This window comes from Aotus nancymaae, unplaced genomic scaffold (assembly GCF_030222135.1).
Source record: "Aotus nancymaae isolate 86718 unplaced genomic scaffold, 86718_ANA_hifiasm-v0.15.2.pri h1tg000064l_1, whole genome shotgun sequence".
Lineage (NCBI taxonomy): Eukaryota > Metazoa > Chordata > Mammalia > Primates > Aotidae > Aotus > Aotus nancymaae.
Genome location: NW_026988479.1, coordinates 8,623,783 through 8,638,879, shown reverse-complemented (window position 1 = coordinate 8,638,879; position 15,097 = coordinate 8,623,783). Strand labels below are relative to the sequence as shown.

Sequence of the window (15,097 nt, the reverse complement as noted above, 5' to 3'; positions counted from 1 at the left end):
ATATTCATATTGCTTTTTTTTTTTTTTGAGATGGAATTTCACTCTTGTTGCCCAGGCTGGAGTGAAATGGAGTGATTTCAGCTCACCACAACCTCCACCTCCCGGGTTCAAGCAATTCTCCTGCCTCAGCCTCCCAAGTAGCTGGGATTACAGGCATGCACCACCATGCTCAGCTAATTTTGTATTATTTTAGTAGAGTCGGAGTTTCTCCATGTTGGTCGGGCTGGTCTCGAATTCCTGACTTCAAGTGATCTGCCTGTCTTGGCCTCCCAAAGTGCTGGGATTACAGGCATGAGCCACTGCGCCCGGCTAGGTTACTATTAATCTATCATCAGAGATTGGTTTCACTTGTTTCTGAGATTTATAAAAATAAAATCTTATAAACTGCACTCTTTGTTTCTGCCTACTTTCCCTCAGCACTATGATAATGAGATTCATCTGTATTATCACATATTGCAGTTTGTTCTTTTGCATTGTGTTGAAGTTTTCTATTGTATGAATATGCCACAATTTATTCATTCTACCATTGGTGAACATTTGCATTACATACATGCTGCACTCAGCATTCTTAGACATGCATTTTGGTGCTCACATGAATGTTTTTCTGTTGGACATGTATTTAGGGGTTAAATTGTTGGGTCAGGAAAACAGATGTCACAATAGTTATTTTAACATAATTTAATTATAGGGAATTGGTTAAACAGATATTAAAAGATTATGAAGGTGGAAAAGGAAGTGCTGCAGTAATTAAGAGCAGAACCTGCAGGAAAGAATACCTTTATCACTACCATCTCCAGGGGAGGAGCCTTGCCAAACTGGGACTCAGACCAATGAGGAGAGTTTTGCTGGTGCTGGTTCCTCTGAGGGTACAAAAATTATAGTTCCTTCATATCCTTGTAAACATTTAATGTTATCAGTTTTTTTAATGTCATCTATTATGTGGTTTATAGTAGTATCCCACTGTGCTTTCAACTTGTAGAGTGCCTATTTAAGTCTTTTACTCATTCTTCAGTTAGGTTATTTGTATTTTTCTTATTGATTTACAAAAGTATTTTATATATTCTCAGTAAGTCATTTGTAAGATATGTGGATTGCAAATATAGTTCCTTAATGGCTTCCCTTTTCACTGTCTTGATCCTACATTTTAATAAACAGAAGTCCTAATTTTAATGAAGTCTGAGATACTCTTTTGCTTTATGGTAATGCTTTTCACATCCTCTTTAAGAAATTTTCACCTGCTTAAAGATCATGAAGATACTTTTGATATCTTATAGAGACTTAAATGCTTTATTTTTCATATGCAGGTCTACAATCCATCAGGAAATTACTTTTATGTATGTTCTAAGATACGACCAATATTTTTTTATGAGGTTTCCATGATGTGTTTAAACTTGCTTATGGCTCAGCATACAGCCAATTTTTACAAATCTTGAATGGACACTTGAAATGAAGTGCTGTTTGGTCAGTGTTTGATGTATATCAATTAGGTCAAGTTTTTAAATCATAGTGTTCTCTTTTGTATATCCTTACTGATGCTTTTTTCCGCTGCTTGTTCTACCAGTTAAAGACAGAAATCTTAAAAATTTTCCCACCATTATTGCGGGCCTCCTCTTTGTTCTTTGAGTTTTGGCTTTATATATGTTTAGGCTATGCTACTAGGTATGTACAAGTTTAGAATTGCTATATATTCCTGTTGTTCCTTTTCTAATTATGAGCATTCCTTTTTATCACTGATAATAATTCTTGCCTACTTTATACTCATTTTTTCTTGCTTGAAGTTAATATAGTTTATCTCCTAAATCTTTTTCCATTCAGCCTTTTTGTAAACATATATTTATGATATGCCTTTTGTAGCAGCATATAGTTGGATATTGTTTTCTCTATTATGTCATTCCTCATGTTTTAATGGGATTATTTAGCCCATTTATAGTTAAATAGGTTTAAATATAAACCTGTGTTTTCTCTGTTCTATATTCCTTTTTTCTTCTGCCTTTCTTGTCTCCTTTTTGGATGAGACAGTTTTTGTTATTTCATTTCTTTGATGTCGTAGCACTAATTTTGCCATATTTTGGACAGTACTAAGACATTATAACACTTTAATTTCATTTGACTTCTGACCTTTTAAAAAATCATATTACTATATTTTTTATTTCTACAAATATTTTTATCTTAGTGTGTTATTGTTGTGTTAAGACGCCAAAATGTATTTTTATTTATTTATTTATTTTAACCCTTTTTGGTTCTCATTATTTCTTCTTGCACAGCTATACAATCATCTGAATAATTTGTTTCCTTTCTGTTTTAAAGGTTCCCTTTATAGTATTACTCTTAGTGTTAATCTGTTGGCAATGTATTCTCTCAGTTTTTTTGTCTAAATCTATCTGTATTTTACCTTCATGTATTTTACCTTATGAATACCCATATTTTCATTAGATTCTAATGTTTTTTTCAAATTTTAAAGATGGTGGGTACTATGTTTATTACCCAGGTGAGCTGTACACCAAATCCCCAAGACATGCAGTTTACCTATAACAAGTGTGCACATGTACCCCTGAACTTCAAAAGCTAAAAAAAAATTTTTAAAGGATGGCATTTCATTGTCTTCTGGTTCCATTATTTTCTCCTGAAAAGTCAGCTATCACACTCTCTGTTGCTCCTTTGTGGGCAATGTTCTCCCCATCTCTTCCACCCACCCTTTGGCTGTTATAAAGATTTTTTTGTCTTTGAATATTTAAGTATTTTACTGAGTACCTAGGGATGGTTGTGTTTGTATTTATCTTGCTTGTGGCTTGTAGAGATTTCCAAATATCTGGCTTGATGTCTTTCATTAATTTTGGAAAACTATCAACAATTTCCTCTGTCCTTTCACTCTGAAAATTCAATTGCATACTTGTTAGACCTCTTCACCATGTTATGGTGTCTTATACTTTTTTCTGTATTTTTCATTCTTTTTCTTTTTTCCTTTCAGATCTTCTGTTTGGTTATTTTTTACTGATGTAGCTTTCACCTTACTATTCCTTTCTTCAGTTGTGTTAAATTGTTGTTAAATCCATCTATTGAATCTTTCAGTTATTTAATTTTCACTTATAAAATTTTTGTTTGATTATTTTTTGTTTGTTTATTTTTATTTCAGTAGGTTTTTACAGAACAGATGGTGTTTGGTTGTGATTTTTAGTGGTGATTTCTGAGATTTTGGTACATCCATCACCCAAGCAGTGTACATTGTTCCCAATGTGTAGTCTTTTAATCGATTCCAGTTTTATAATGAAATTCAGCATCTTTTCTTCTTATTCTAAAGCTTGTGCCTAAGAATTCTAAGATCTGGATAACCTGTGGCTCTGTTTCTGTGGTCTGTTTTCTTGGATTTTAGCCATTCAATTCCATTTCCTGCTATGCCTGGTAATTTTAGATTGGATGCTGGAGATTATATGTGAAAAATTGTAAAGCCTGTGGATCACTTTATTGTTTTCCAGAGAGGGTTTATTTTTCTTTGTGAGACAGATAGACCACTGGAATATCATCTTTACCTACTCAAGAGTAGGAATAATTTGAGAATATGTGGTCTTAGCAGCACGTCTCCTGCATTTGCCAGGGTCATTCTTTCTTGGAAAGCCTAATTTTTGCCTCTTTAGTACCATGTACTATCAAAATCTATACTTCGATTTTATTATTTTATTATTTGTTTATAATAAATCCATACTTAGATTTATTATTATTATTTTTGCTTGTTTGAGGCTACTTTTTAACTCGTTTCTCAGCCTTTTGCCCTTTATATTTGTAGCTCAGGCGTAATCATATTTTCAGGGGAAGCTGAAAATGTTGAGCTCACTTCTTTCTGGTTCCCTTTTCCAGGGTTTCTGACCCTCAATTTCTGGCTTCTTTGGTAGCTTTAAACTCTGATTTTTATGTCCCATCTCAGAGAGACTTCTCTAAGTTCTAGAACATCAAATTCTGTTTGGCTTCTATGCAAAGCAGCAAATGTCACAAAGGGGAAATGCGGCAGCGAATATGGGTCTCATCTCAATGGACTTTTCTCTCATAACTTTCCTTTAAGTTCTGACCGCGTTTGTGCTGTTGGATGCCTCAAAAACATTTTTTAATTCCACTTTTATAGTTGTTGATAGCAGAAGGATTAGTCTAATACAGGCTATTTCTCCATTGCATAAAGTAGAAGTCTATCTCATAAAATTTTCACAATGTCCCTAGGAATTAACTATCATGACTTTATTTTTAAAGTTGGAATGCTATGTGCATAGGCATTGGAATCAGATTTTGGGATTTAAAACTCAGCTGACCACTGACCAAAATGTGAGGCCTTGGACAAGTTTAACCTCTCCTCTCCTTTCAATCAGTCTCTGAGAAATGAAGTGGAAGAAACCTTTAAAGATCAAATAATCCCATTTTTATTTGAACTATTTTAGAGTATAATAAAAGGAAAATTTCCAAATTCATTATATAAAGTTGGTTTCATTTTAATTCCTAAATCTGAGAAGAAAAATCTCAGGTTGGTAGGCCAATCTCGTTTATGAATGTCAATATAAAAGCTTATAGACCAATAAATGTAAAACACATTTAAAATAATAACAGAATCCAGTCACATATTTAAAAAAGTATATTATGACTAAGAGAAGCTTGTTTCAGAAATACAGGGATGGTGGAATATTATGAGATCTACCACGTAAGTCATCCTATTAATAGAACAAAGGAGAAAAACCATATGATCCTCTCCTTAAATGCTAGAGAAAAGTACTTGATAAAATCCAACACATTTATTTTATTTTATTTTTTATTCAACAAATATGTATTGAGCATCTGTTCTGCTACAGCACTGATGATGCAAGAGTGAAAAAGATACTGGCACCCTCCCAACCCACATTCCACTAGAGGGAAACAGTCAATAAACAAATGAGTAAAGGCACAAGCTGTTTTTCAGCTAGAACATACATTTATTTTTAAAACTCAATAAAATGTATATTGGTTTCATTAATATAATAAACATACCTCAGGCTAACAGCCAACATGTCATTTAAGGGGAAATGCTAATGGTTTTCTTCTGAAAGTAAAAGCCAAGACAAGGGTGTCCAGTATGACCACAATGCCTAGCATGGATTGAGAATTAGTTAAAGCCATGAGACAAGAGAAAACAACTAGAAGTACAAGAATTGGAAAGAAGAGATAAGATCATTGCTATTTGCATGTTATATAAATATTCAAATGGAAACACCAAAAGAATCAATGGAAAAACTGTTACAAACAATAAAATTTAACCAAAAAGCTGGTTATAAAATCAATATAAACATTATTTTTAAATTGCCATCAAATATTCAGACAAAACCTAGTTAGAAGAAATAATGAAAGAGAACATTCCATTTATGATAGAAAAAGACATACAAAAAACTATCCAAAATATGCACAAGGAAAACTATAAAATACTCTCGAAAGAAGCAAAAGTAAACTTGAACAATTATTAAAAATCCCATGTTATTAGATAAGAACATGCAACATTATATAGATGTTAGCTTTCCCTAAATTAATTTACAAATTTTATGTAATCACAACAAAAATTTCATAGTTTTTTTCTGGAGCTGATTATGAACATTTCCTGTTCCATGAATACTTGTTGTTTCCAGAAACAGAGGTGCCAGGCCTTGGAGCTGGTTGCTGAGAAACAGTTTGAGAGGAGCTGGGTTTGCTTTGTGCAAAATATGCTCTGTGGCTTACGTTTCCGAATTACACCTGTCATCTCTACGCCTCCTCTTCTGAACCCTGACCTGATGAGTCCTCCTTAGGAACCAGCATTTGGTTTGTGTGATGGGCTGTTGGCATGTGACGTGGATCTTCCATGGGTCTCCACTGGGGCTTTTTGCTCAGTAGAAAGGTAGCAGTCAGGGAATGTAATTTAGGTAAGACAACCTTCCCCGTGCCCCCTTAGTTTCATCTCTAATACTGCCTCCCTTTTCCGACCACAAGAGGATGCTAGACAAGAATGCTAAGTGTGAAAGACAATGCTATTGCCTTAAAAAGCACTGTTGCTGAATTACCTTCTTGGCTGTGGTGTTGAGGAAGTAGTCCCAGTTTGGTGTTTTCTCTTCTCTTCTTTAGTTGCTAGTATGGATTTTCAGCTCATTTTTAACCTTAGACTTTTTATTTTTTTAGCCTTAGACTTTTTATCCAAAACATGTCATTGATGATGAATTGGAGATATTTTTATTAGTTATGAAACTGCAATATGCATTTCTAGGCTTTCCCCCATTACTTCTCACCAAGATTTTTCCTTCTTCTAGAGCTACCCTGAATTTTCCTACAACCCAACATTTTCCTACACCATTCCTTCTTCCTGGTGCACCCTCCCTCCCCCATTTCTGTCTGAAAACCTGCCTATTTTTCAGTGCTATTTTCAAAGATTCTTTTAAAAACACTTTTCCTTATGTTTCACATGATAGCTGGAATGTGAAATACTGGTTTTACAAGACAAATCATTCTTTGATTTCTCAGTAGTTTGTGTGTGTTCTGTAGCCCCTATTCAACTGTGAATATCAATGTAGGGACTCTGTTTTGCCTGGGTAACTTCTGAAATACTTTGCTTATTGCCCTGCACATAGTAGGCATCAACAAAGATAGGACTGAATTAGGAAAATCCAAGGGCTTAATTTAGTCCGGTGGCATGAACTGGCTATCTACATTGTTTATAGGATCTCACCCTTTGGAAACTATAAATTGTGCTTAATTCATCATCAGATGATGTCAGTGACATACCCAGGAACAGTGGTGGTCTTCACCATGGCACCACAAAGCAGAACCTGCTTCTGGCCAGATAATTTTAGCCTCTGTCTGCTTATGTTTTCTTCAGTGCCTAAAAGCACCTACAGTTCAGGCAGAGGGTGGGCCATCAACCTGGAAGAGGGTCTTCATTAACACTTGGTACCAGCCCAGATTCCAAATAAGGAAGGCCCTGAGAATTAGCTGTGCTCCTTAAAAACTTTGTGATTAACAGTGTTTTTTTTTTTGCCTAAGCCCCCAAAGCAACAAGTTGTTTACATTTACACATGTGCATGTTGAGAGTTCAGTAGACCCAGCGTTGCTCAGTGTCATGTTCTTAGTAGATTGTTCACCTTTTCATGAATATGTGACTAACAAGAGAAGAGATATTTGCAAGTATCTGTACACATGACTTATTCTTCAAAAAACACAAAGTCTTTCTTTTCTTGCAGGAACCCAGAAGCTTTGAAGTCACAAGAAGACAAGGTAGGAAAAATGTACTCATACCCATTTTATTTTCAGTGTTGACATTTTTGAAGTAGTTTGCTGAAACTAAGAAGAACTTCAGGCTGTGAGCAGCTCATTCTTTGAAATTGCATGTGGCCTTTTCTGGGTGCTGACTGCTTGGCACTTGTCTGTAGGGACTCCATGAACTGAAGGCCAGGTTTGCTTGTGAAAACTGTGACTTCCACCTTCAAGTACAAGAGGTGGGGTCTAGGGAACTAGCTCATTCACAATCATGTTTTTGGTCTCTTAAACCTCATTTTTGAGTGAAGTTTGGAGTAATTATTAGTTTTACCCAACAAAACAACAACAACAACAACACAATCACTTATGGTTTGTTCAGTATCTAAGAAGAGATGCCACTGTGAAAAATATTTCTGAATAGATTTCTTACAGCTTCAGCTAAGCTGAAATAGAAATAACTAATTAATTTTCCTTTTGAAAACAATTCCATGATGTTCTGTTTCTCCTGCCAGAGTTCCTGTAGCACCTTTGTTTTCTGGTCTCTGAGGTAAACATAGATGGTTGACAATTTCAGAAATCTTTTAATGGAAATTGAAGTTCCCCTTATTCATTTTCAGTAATACCTAGTCTCTAATAAGGGATGTCTTTTTTATGATTTGTGGAATCATTGACAATTATCTCTCTCTCTCTTTTTTTTTTCTCTTTTTTGATGGAGTCTCACTCTGTCACCCAGGCTGGAGTGCAGTGGCACGATCTCGGTTCACTGAAACCTCGGCCACCTGGGTTCAAGCAATTCTCCTGCCTAAGCCTCCCAAGTAGCTGGGATTACAGGTGCCTGCCACTGCGCCCAGCTAATTTTTGTATTTTTAGTAGAGACGGGGTTTCACCATCTTGACCAGGCTGGTCTTGAACCCCTGACCACAGGTGATCCACCTGCCTCAGCCCCTGAAAATGCTGGGATCACAGGTGTGAGCCACCATGCCCGGCCAATGATCATCTCTTTATTACAGGGATAGAGCGATGAAATCAGAAACAAAAATGAGTTCTTGGTCTAGAATGTGGCTTTGGTTTTAGCCTTCATTACATCCTTCTCTGTGGTACTGCCTCCAAAAAGGGAGACAATCTAAAAGCAGTTAGCAAATTCTATGTCGACTCCTAAATCTAACATTGCTTTGCCTCCTGATTAGTTCTTGTGTTATGCAACACAGCGAAAGACATAGGGTGGCTGTGTTATCAACATGTGTTGCCAGGGCTTCCTAACAAACTTTTCACACTGTATTGAGTCCAGCTGGTAGTTCGGTGCTGTCCATGGTTCTGGAACCCGAGGGTCATAGGATCTGAATAATCTGACTCTAAGATGAACTTTCTGGCTTGCATTCCCATTCGCCATTATCTTTGGTTGTGGACTGGATGTCCTCTGAACTTTAGGGCAATGTGTAAGGCAAACTGCATTGTTTGGATATCAACACCAAATGGATGAAGGTGGATGGGGCAGGGAAGGAGGTTTCTTATGGAAAGTAGTGTTCACAGTGGGTACCGTGACTGTGTGAGGTGGAGAGAAATAGCCATAAGGAGGGGAGAATTTGACATGAACTTTGGCTTTGAATTATATTCTATTTATGCCAGTATCTCTGACTGTGAATATTTGGAATTGATTTGCATTATGAAATCACATATAAACTTAACCTTTTTGGAATCTCACTGTCCTTGTGTTGAAAATGTCTCTAATGAGGCCGGGGTTATAGGAGAGCCATGTATTTCTATTCAAGTGCATGAAAAGGGCCTGATTGAACTTATGACTTCAAACCCCCAGAAGAGTGAGAGTCTCCAGAGGTTGAGTGAAGGTGTAGTCAGGCTGCGCTCCATTCATCTGTAACCTCTCCCCTGCTGGAAGTCAGCCTTCACGAACGGTTGACTAGAAACATACACTCTGGGTTTGTACTAGCAAATGTTTTCTGACATCACATAAACTTTTTTCTTCCTATTGTGCAGTGATGTCTTTCTTGCTTGTTTCTCTCAAAGTTGAATGTTTGAGAGTTCCTAAAATAGCCCCGAGCTGTAAAGTCAATGCTTACAACCTGGCAGGAAGAAAGGGAGAGTGGGATCTTGTAGGTTGGTTCTAAGTATTTTTAGGTCTGGGAATTCACTGATTCACTGACTTGGGTTGTGGGGTTGTTAATCTTCTCCAGAACAATGTACAAGTTTAGAATTAATAGAAGCCTTGTGGATATTTCAGTAAATTATTTTTCTTTCAAAGAAAAGTAAGATATTGTCTAGCAATGAACACCTGGGTTGGTTCCTAGCTCTGACTTGACCTGGGACTGAAAGAGGAGCAGATGAGTAATACTTGATTTTTCTGCAAAGCTTACCAGACGCAGGAGAGTCTAGAAAGTCTTCAGGTCTAGAGAGGAAGTTCCCAATCACAGAACCTGAGGAGGTTTCCTATTTTGCTTTGTCTTATTTCAATACTGTACCAGACTCAGGAGCATCTACTCCATTAAAGGTTTAGGGCCACAGATGGCTAACCAACTGCAACTTTGCACTGTGACTTTTGGAAACTCTAGACTAAGTATGTGTGATGAGAAGTGAGAGGGACTAATGTTAGCAGTGGAAATAGAGGCCAGGCCAAATCATAGTGGGAACTGGAGACAGCTGGGGGAAAGTGACTGCATTGTGTGCCTTAGACCTGTCCTCTGCCCTGTTTCCCCCTCCTCCTCTCCAGCCACAGATGCCGTGCTGCCTAGCTTTCCTGCCTCTGGCATCACTTGTCCCTCATCATTGTCAAATCCACCTCCCCTTCATCCCTTCCAACTCTCTTTCTTGAAGTGTTCAGCTTACCCTATCTAATTGGAGAGGTAAGGGCTCCTATCAGGTTGTGAATTTCCTAAGAGTAGAAACTCTCCCCTTTCCTACCTCCCCAGATTCCTCACAGCCCTAGCCCAGGACCAGTAGTTAATCATCAATTCTTCCTTAAATTAAGTGAAAGCTATACATTTGCTTTGTGTGTGTTGTCTTTTCATTCTGGCCTTTCCTAATAATATACAAGTTAGGCACTGGCCCTTTGGTTCTAGAAAGTCACTTTTAAAGAAATATTCCATGGCTATCATTAGATATTCCTGGCTGATGCGTTGATGAAAATTAAATAAGCTTAGTATTATGGGTTGAATTGCATTCCCCAAAAAGATGTGTCAAAGTCCTAACCCAGAACCTGTGAATGGGACCTTATTTGTAAATAGGGTTTTGACAGATGTAAAGATGAAGTCATACTGGATTAGGATGGGCACTAATCCAATAGTGAGGTCCTTATGAGAAAAGGGAGGATTGGGCACAGACACACAAGGAGAACATCGTGTAATGATGGAAGCAGAGAATTGCTGGCAACCACCTCAAGCTGGTAAGATGCAAGGAACCCTCTATCCCTAGAACCTTCAGAGACAGCATGGCCCTGCCTGCCCCTTGATTTTGTACTTCCAGCCTCCTGAACTGGGAGAAAATCCATTTCTCTAGTTTTAAGCCACTTAGTTTGTAGAACTTTATTATGGTGGCCCTAGGACAGAAAGACACTTAGAAAATGTTGGACTTAGCAAACTTTAGTCTTCATTGTTGTTGATGATGATGATATTTTGACTGAAGAATCTCTTAGGATTTTTCATAGGCAAAATATCACTCTCAACAGGGAATGTAATATGCAGCATTTTCCAAAGTTGGTTCCCCATGGGATTCAACAAAATTAGTTGTGTTGTTTTTGACCGTCTCAGGGCAGGCATTCCTTGCAGTGCCTTTTACAAACCCTGCCCTAGAGAGCCCAGGAAGAGGGAGAGCTTCCTTAGAGTGCCCGGGCACCAGACTGTGCTCCATGGGCTGTGCATGCGTAGAACAGTGTGGCAGCAATAAGGATAATATCTTCTTGGTTGTTCTGATGTTTTCAGAGGATGTTCACATTCTTTACCTCCCTTTTCCTTAAGTAACCCATGACACAAACAGAGCAGATAGCACTGTACACATGAGACTCTTTCCCTCCTTTTCATGTTAATTTTTAGTACAGATGAGGGATGCTTCTGGGCCAGTGCCTCTCTGATGTCCTGAACCTCTCTTTAATGGGTGGTGGTTGCTTAAGTGACCTGATCTTGCTTCATCATATTCAAGGGTGTCTGTACATTATGTTGGCTGCCAAGCCCAGAGAGCTGAGAAGGACTTCCTGGGGGCGCTTATTTGTGGGACTTGAAGGTAGACACCATAGCAAGGATTGTGGCAGGACTATGAGACTGATAGGGTGTCCTCTGGGAAGGTCATGTGCCTCCCCCAGGGAGATGGAGCCATTCCTCCTTCAGGGAAGTCCTGTAAGACCCTAGATATTCATGCCTGGGACCTGTCTATGTGAGCCGCATGGGAAGGAGTGATGGCTGCATCCCTCTGTGCTTTCCAATGCAGATATTTTCATAACTCCCTTCAGACACCTAAAATTTAATTTCACTTCTTTCTGAAGCTTCAGCAAAAGGTGCCAACCTTATCTCTCTAAGACACTCCCGTGTCCACTGTGAGGGCCAGTGCTGATTGTGACTGCCAAAATTCATCTACTCAAACCAGTACTTTTCTCTGACTGATCCCATCATGTTGAATTACAGCCATGAGAGAACACTTGAGTAAGCTGAGCAAATGGCTGGGATAATTCAGCCCTTGTTAGCCATCTCTGAGGAGCATAGGGCAATCTGTAAGCTACTCCAGATGTCTGTGATTGTGCTGTGATTAGGGGCTGCGAGTTTGGGGATGGGCACTAATGTCATGTTGCATCACCCACCCTCCCAAGGCTGGCTTCCACATATGTTCCAGCCCTATCTAGCCTGGCCTGGCTTCCAGCCAGGCTGTGAGGGAGTCCAGGAGAGGAGGGACACTGCTATCTTCAGGGAAAAGGAAAAAAAGGGGTTACCATCACATGCACATTCAGGGTGGCTCTGGCTGCTTTGCAGTGCAGATCTCCTAAGCAAACATGACCTGCCAGTCCTGAGTGTGAAACTAGAGCCTCACTTTTTGAAAAGCCGTGGAATCGGTCCCTAATTGGCAGCTGCCTCCAATAGCCCCTTTGTAGTTCTCTGCATCTGGGTGAACTTCAGCTATCAAGAACTGCATTCTGTTTACCATTAATTTTGATTTTGTTTAGCAGCTGTTTTCTGGATCTCTCAGTTGCCTGCATAATCTATCTTGGTGTAATGTGAAGTGGCTGACTGTCTTCAATGAAACAGATTAATAAACTCCTAGGTTATTTTGAGGTTACTTCTTTAATAGCTGCAGATGTAGGGAATTTAAAATGAAGCCATCCAGATTTCACAGTGCCTGGAGCAGTGGGTCTTTTTCAATCCAAGACTGCCATCTGGGGAAAGAGATGGCTTTTCCTTCCCCCATTCCACCCTCTCTCACATACAATAGGGCACTGCATGTTCTTCTACAGTCACTGGGCTCAAAGCAGTTGAGAGTGACATCTATCTTCTGACTCCCAATCTCACAGAAATTGGCTCTTTCTGGATCACGTTGCCTTTTTTAAGCTGCTGGGAAACTATATTGTGCCTAGTTGCCCGAAGTTGAATGGGAAGTGCATGGCGCCCCTAGCTGAGGTGTTCTGCTTAAGTTCAGCGATCTGGTGCCCAGTTTTAATCGTGATCAGTTGGTAGGCAGCTTACTCACAGTGTGACTTCGGATAAGTTACTCAACCCTACCTGAAATAGGATGGGGCTAGAAATAGTACAAACCATCAGTTCTAATTCTGAGTTGTAGAAACCTGACTTGTACTGACTGAAGTCTGAAAGGCTTATGATGCTGCGGAATCTAAGGGTGGATCTGGCTTCACAAACAGCTGATACAGGGATTCTCACACTCTTCCTGTCCTTCATTCTCCTGGCATGTTTGCCTCTTCCAGGCAGCCTTGCAGGATGGCTATAAGCAGCTGCAGCTCACAGAGTCCTGCCTGCTCACCGTCTCAGAGGGCAAAACTTTTCTACCAGAATGACACCGGAAAAAATCCCCTCAGGGTTTGCAAAATCATCTTCATCCAGACCACAGGCAATGGTTTGGTCCTCAGAGGAAGGATCTTGGCAGGCATGCGATCGGTGCCCACAGAGCCTCGTGGACCTATTGGGAGGGGTGACTGTGTGTGCTGAGCCCTTGGCACAGGACGGGCAATGTCCACAGTGCTCAGTGCGTGGGTAATTTTTACTAGAGCTCTTAAAGACCTGGTCATAGACAGAGAGGCCTTTCTCAAGTTACCAAGCTCATTCTTCTGTCTCCAAGAAGCATTCATGATACCCTGGATATTGTAGCCTATCCACTTTTCCATGAAGAATTATCTTAAACTTAGCCTATTCCTATCCCTTTTCTCTGTCAGAGTCTTTCTTTAACTTTCTGCTCTAATTCTCTCATTCTACAATCAGAAGAACTAAGCCTGGTTATGATAGGCAAGCTATAGGGCCTTGGTCAGTGTGGGCGGGATAATGAACCCTGTGTAGTCACTTGTGCTTGCCTAGGGTTCTCCTTGGAGGTGGCATTGCAATATTTGGGCATAGTTTGCTATCTGTAATCTGTGGGGAAGAGTCACATTGTTGAAGAGGTCATGACCCCTAACGAGTATGAACCACTGCAAATTCCTAAGGACCAAGAGACAGAATGGTGTGAGCCTGAGGCACGCTGATCCTGCCCCTCAAGGACCAGTGGAGAGAGATGATGATGCTCCCTGTGTGCCTGCTGAGGTCCCCACCCCGCCCAGGAGGCTCACCCTCATCTCTGAGATCCCAGCAGAAGTTAAGGTTGACATCTGTCATATTCGTTCCTTGCCTGGTCCCCAAGCCAGAGGCGTTTTTTGCTTCTCAGGAACCCTTGAAATTATCTTCTCCATATAAACACTAAAGCCCTTTTCAAACCTCATTAAGCTATTTGCCCCAGCATATTAATGTGCCATCCACAAGCCTCTGGGGTTAATTATCTGTGACTTAAAAATCATTTGTTTCTGTCTCTTTTGTCTCATTGCTGCTTGACAATCTTTCTTTATTAGGAAATGAGGTACAGAATGCAACTGACCATTATGTTCTAATTCTTTTCTTGTCATCAAAATGAGTTCATCTTTTAAAGCTCCCTGCCTTTTTGTTATTTTAAGATTGTGTTGTATTTCTTAACAAACCTTTAATCACTCTGCTTCAATGGGAGCAGAGTCAGGACTGGAAATAATCTGTAAGGGGAGACCTCTCCTCTAAATTAGCAAGATCTGCTAACACTCTCTCTCCTGATTGGCCTCACTCACTCTGCATTTGGCCCATTTCTCTCCTGTGGCTATGGGGAGGGCTTCCAAGGTACACAAGTTGGGCTTGGTGAATGAGCCATGGCATCCCTGGGGGGCCCTGACAGATCAGGCAACCAGGGATGGAAAATCTTATGCATTCTAACCCAACCACGATCTCTACATGTTCTTATTGGGGCTATACTTCTTGGCCAAGGCTGCCATTGGGTTCCGAGAAATGCTTCAGGGCCTGCATTAAAAACAAACCTTTTCACAAAATGTTGAATCTTACATGAGGGAAGATTAGCTTGCTTGAGCTCCCTGGGAAGTCAGGGAGTGTGTGCCCCAGAAATGAGCAGGTGGGATGGGCACTGGCTCCATGGGATGTAGACAGTGACCCACAGCCTTCTGGGATAAGGGTGCAGCCAACAGTGGGGAGGCCTGGGCCGGGGACTGAGCGCAGCCAGGGCAGTTGGATGATGCAGAGCTGGTTCTCCCATGTACTGCAAGCCAGCGACTGTAGATTGGAAATGGAATTGTAAATTCTGTAGATTTGAAATGGAAACATTTTCACATTCAACCCCTTAGTTAATCTTCGTAAACCACCTC

At 39.8% G+C, this 15,097-nt stretch overlaps 1 protein-coding gene across 3 annotated transcripts in view; it reads left to right on the top strand.

The window, feature by feature from the left end:
• Positions 1–15,097, top strand: part of FSTL4 (follistatin like 4) — a 435,486-nt gene that overhangs the window by 31,630 nt on the left and 388,759 nt on the right. For all 3 annotated transcript variants that reach the window (XM_012441992.2, XM_064366315.1, XM_012442064.2), the window contains exon 3: positions 7,212–7,245. In XM_012441992.2, coding sequence (XP_012297415.2) covers positions 7,212–7,245 — 34 coding nt within the window. The remainder of the gene's footprint in view (positions 1–7,211; positions 7,246–15,097) is intronic.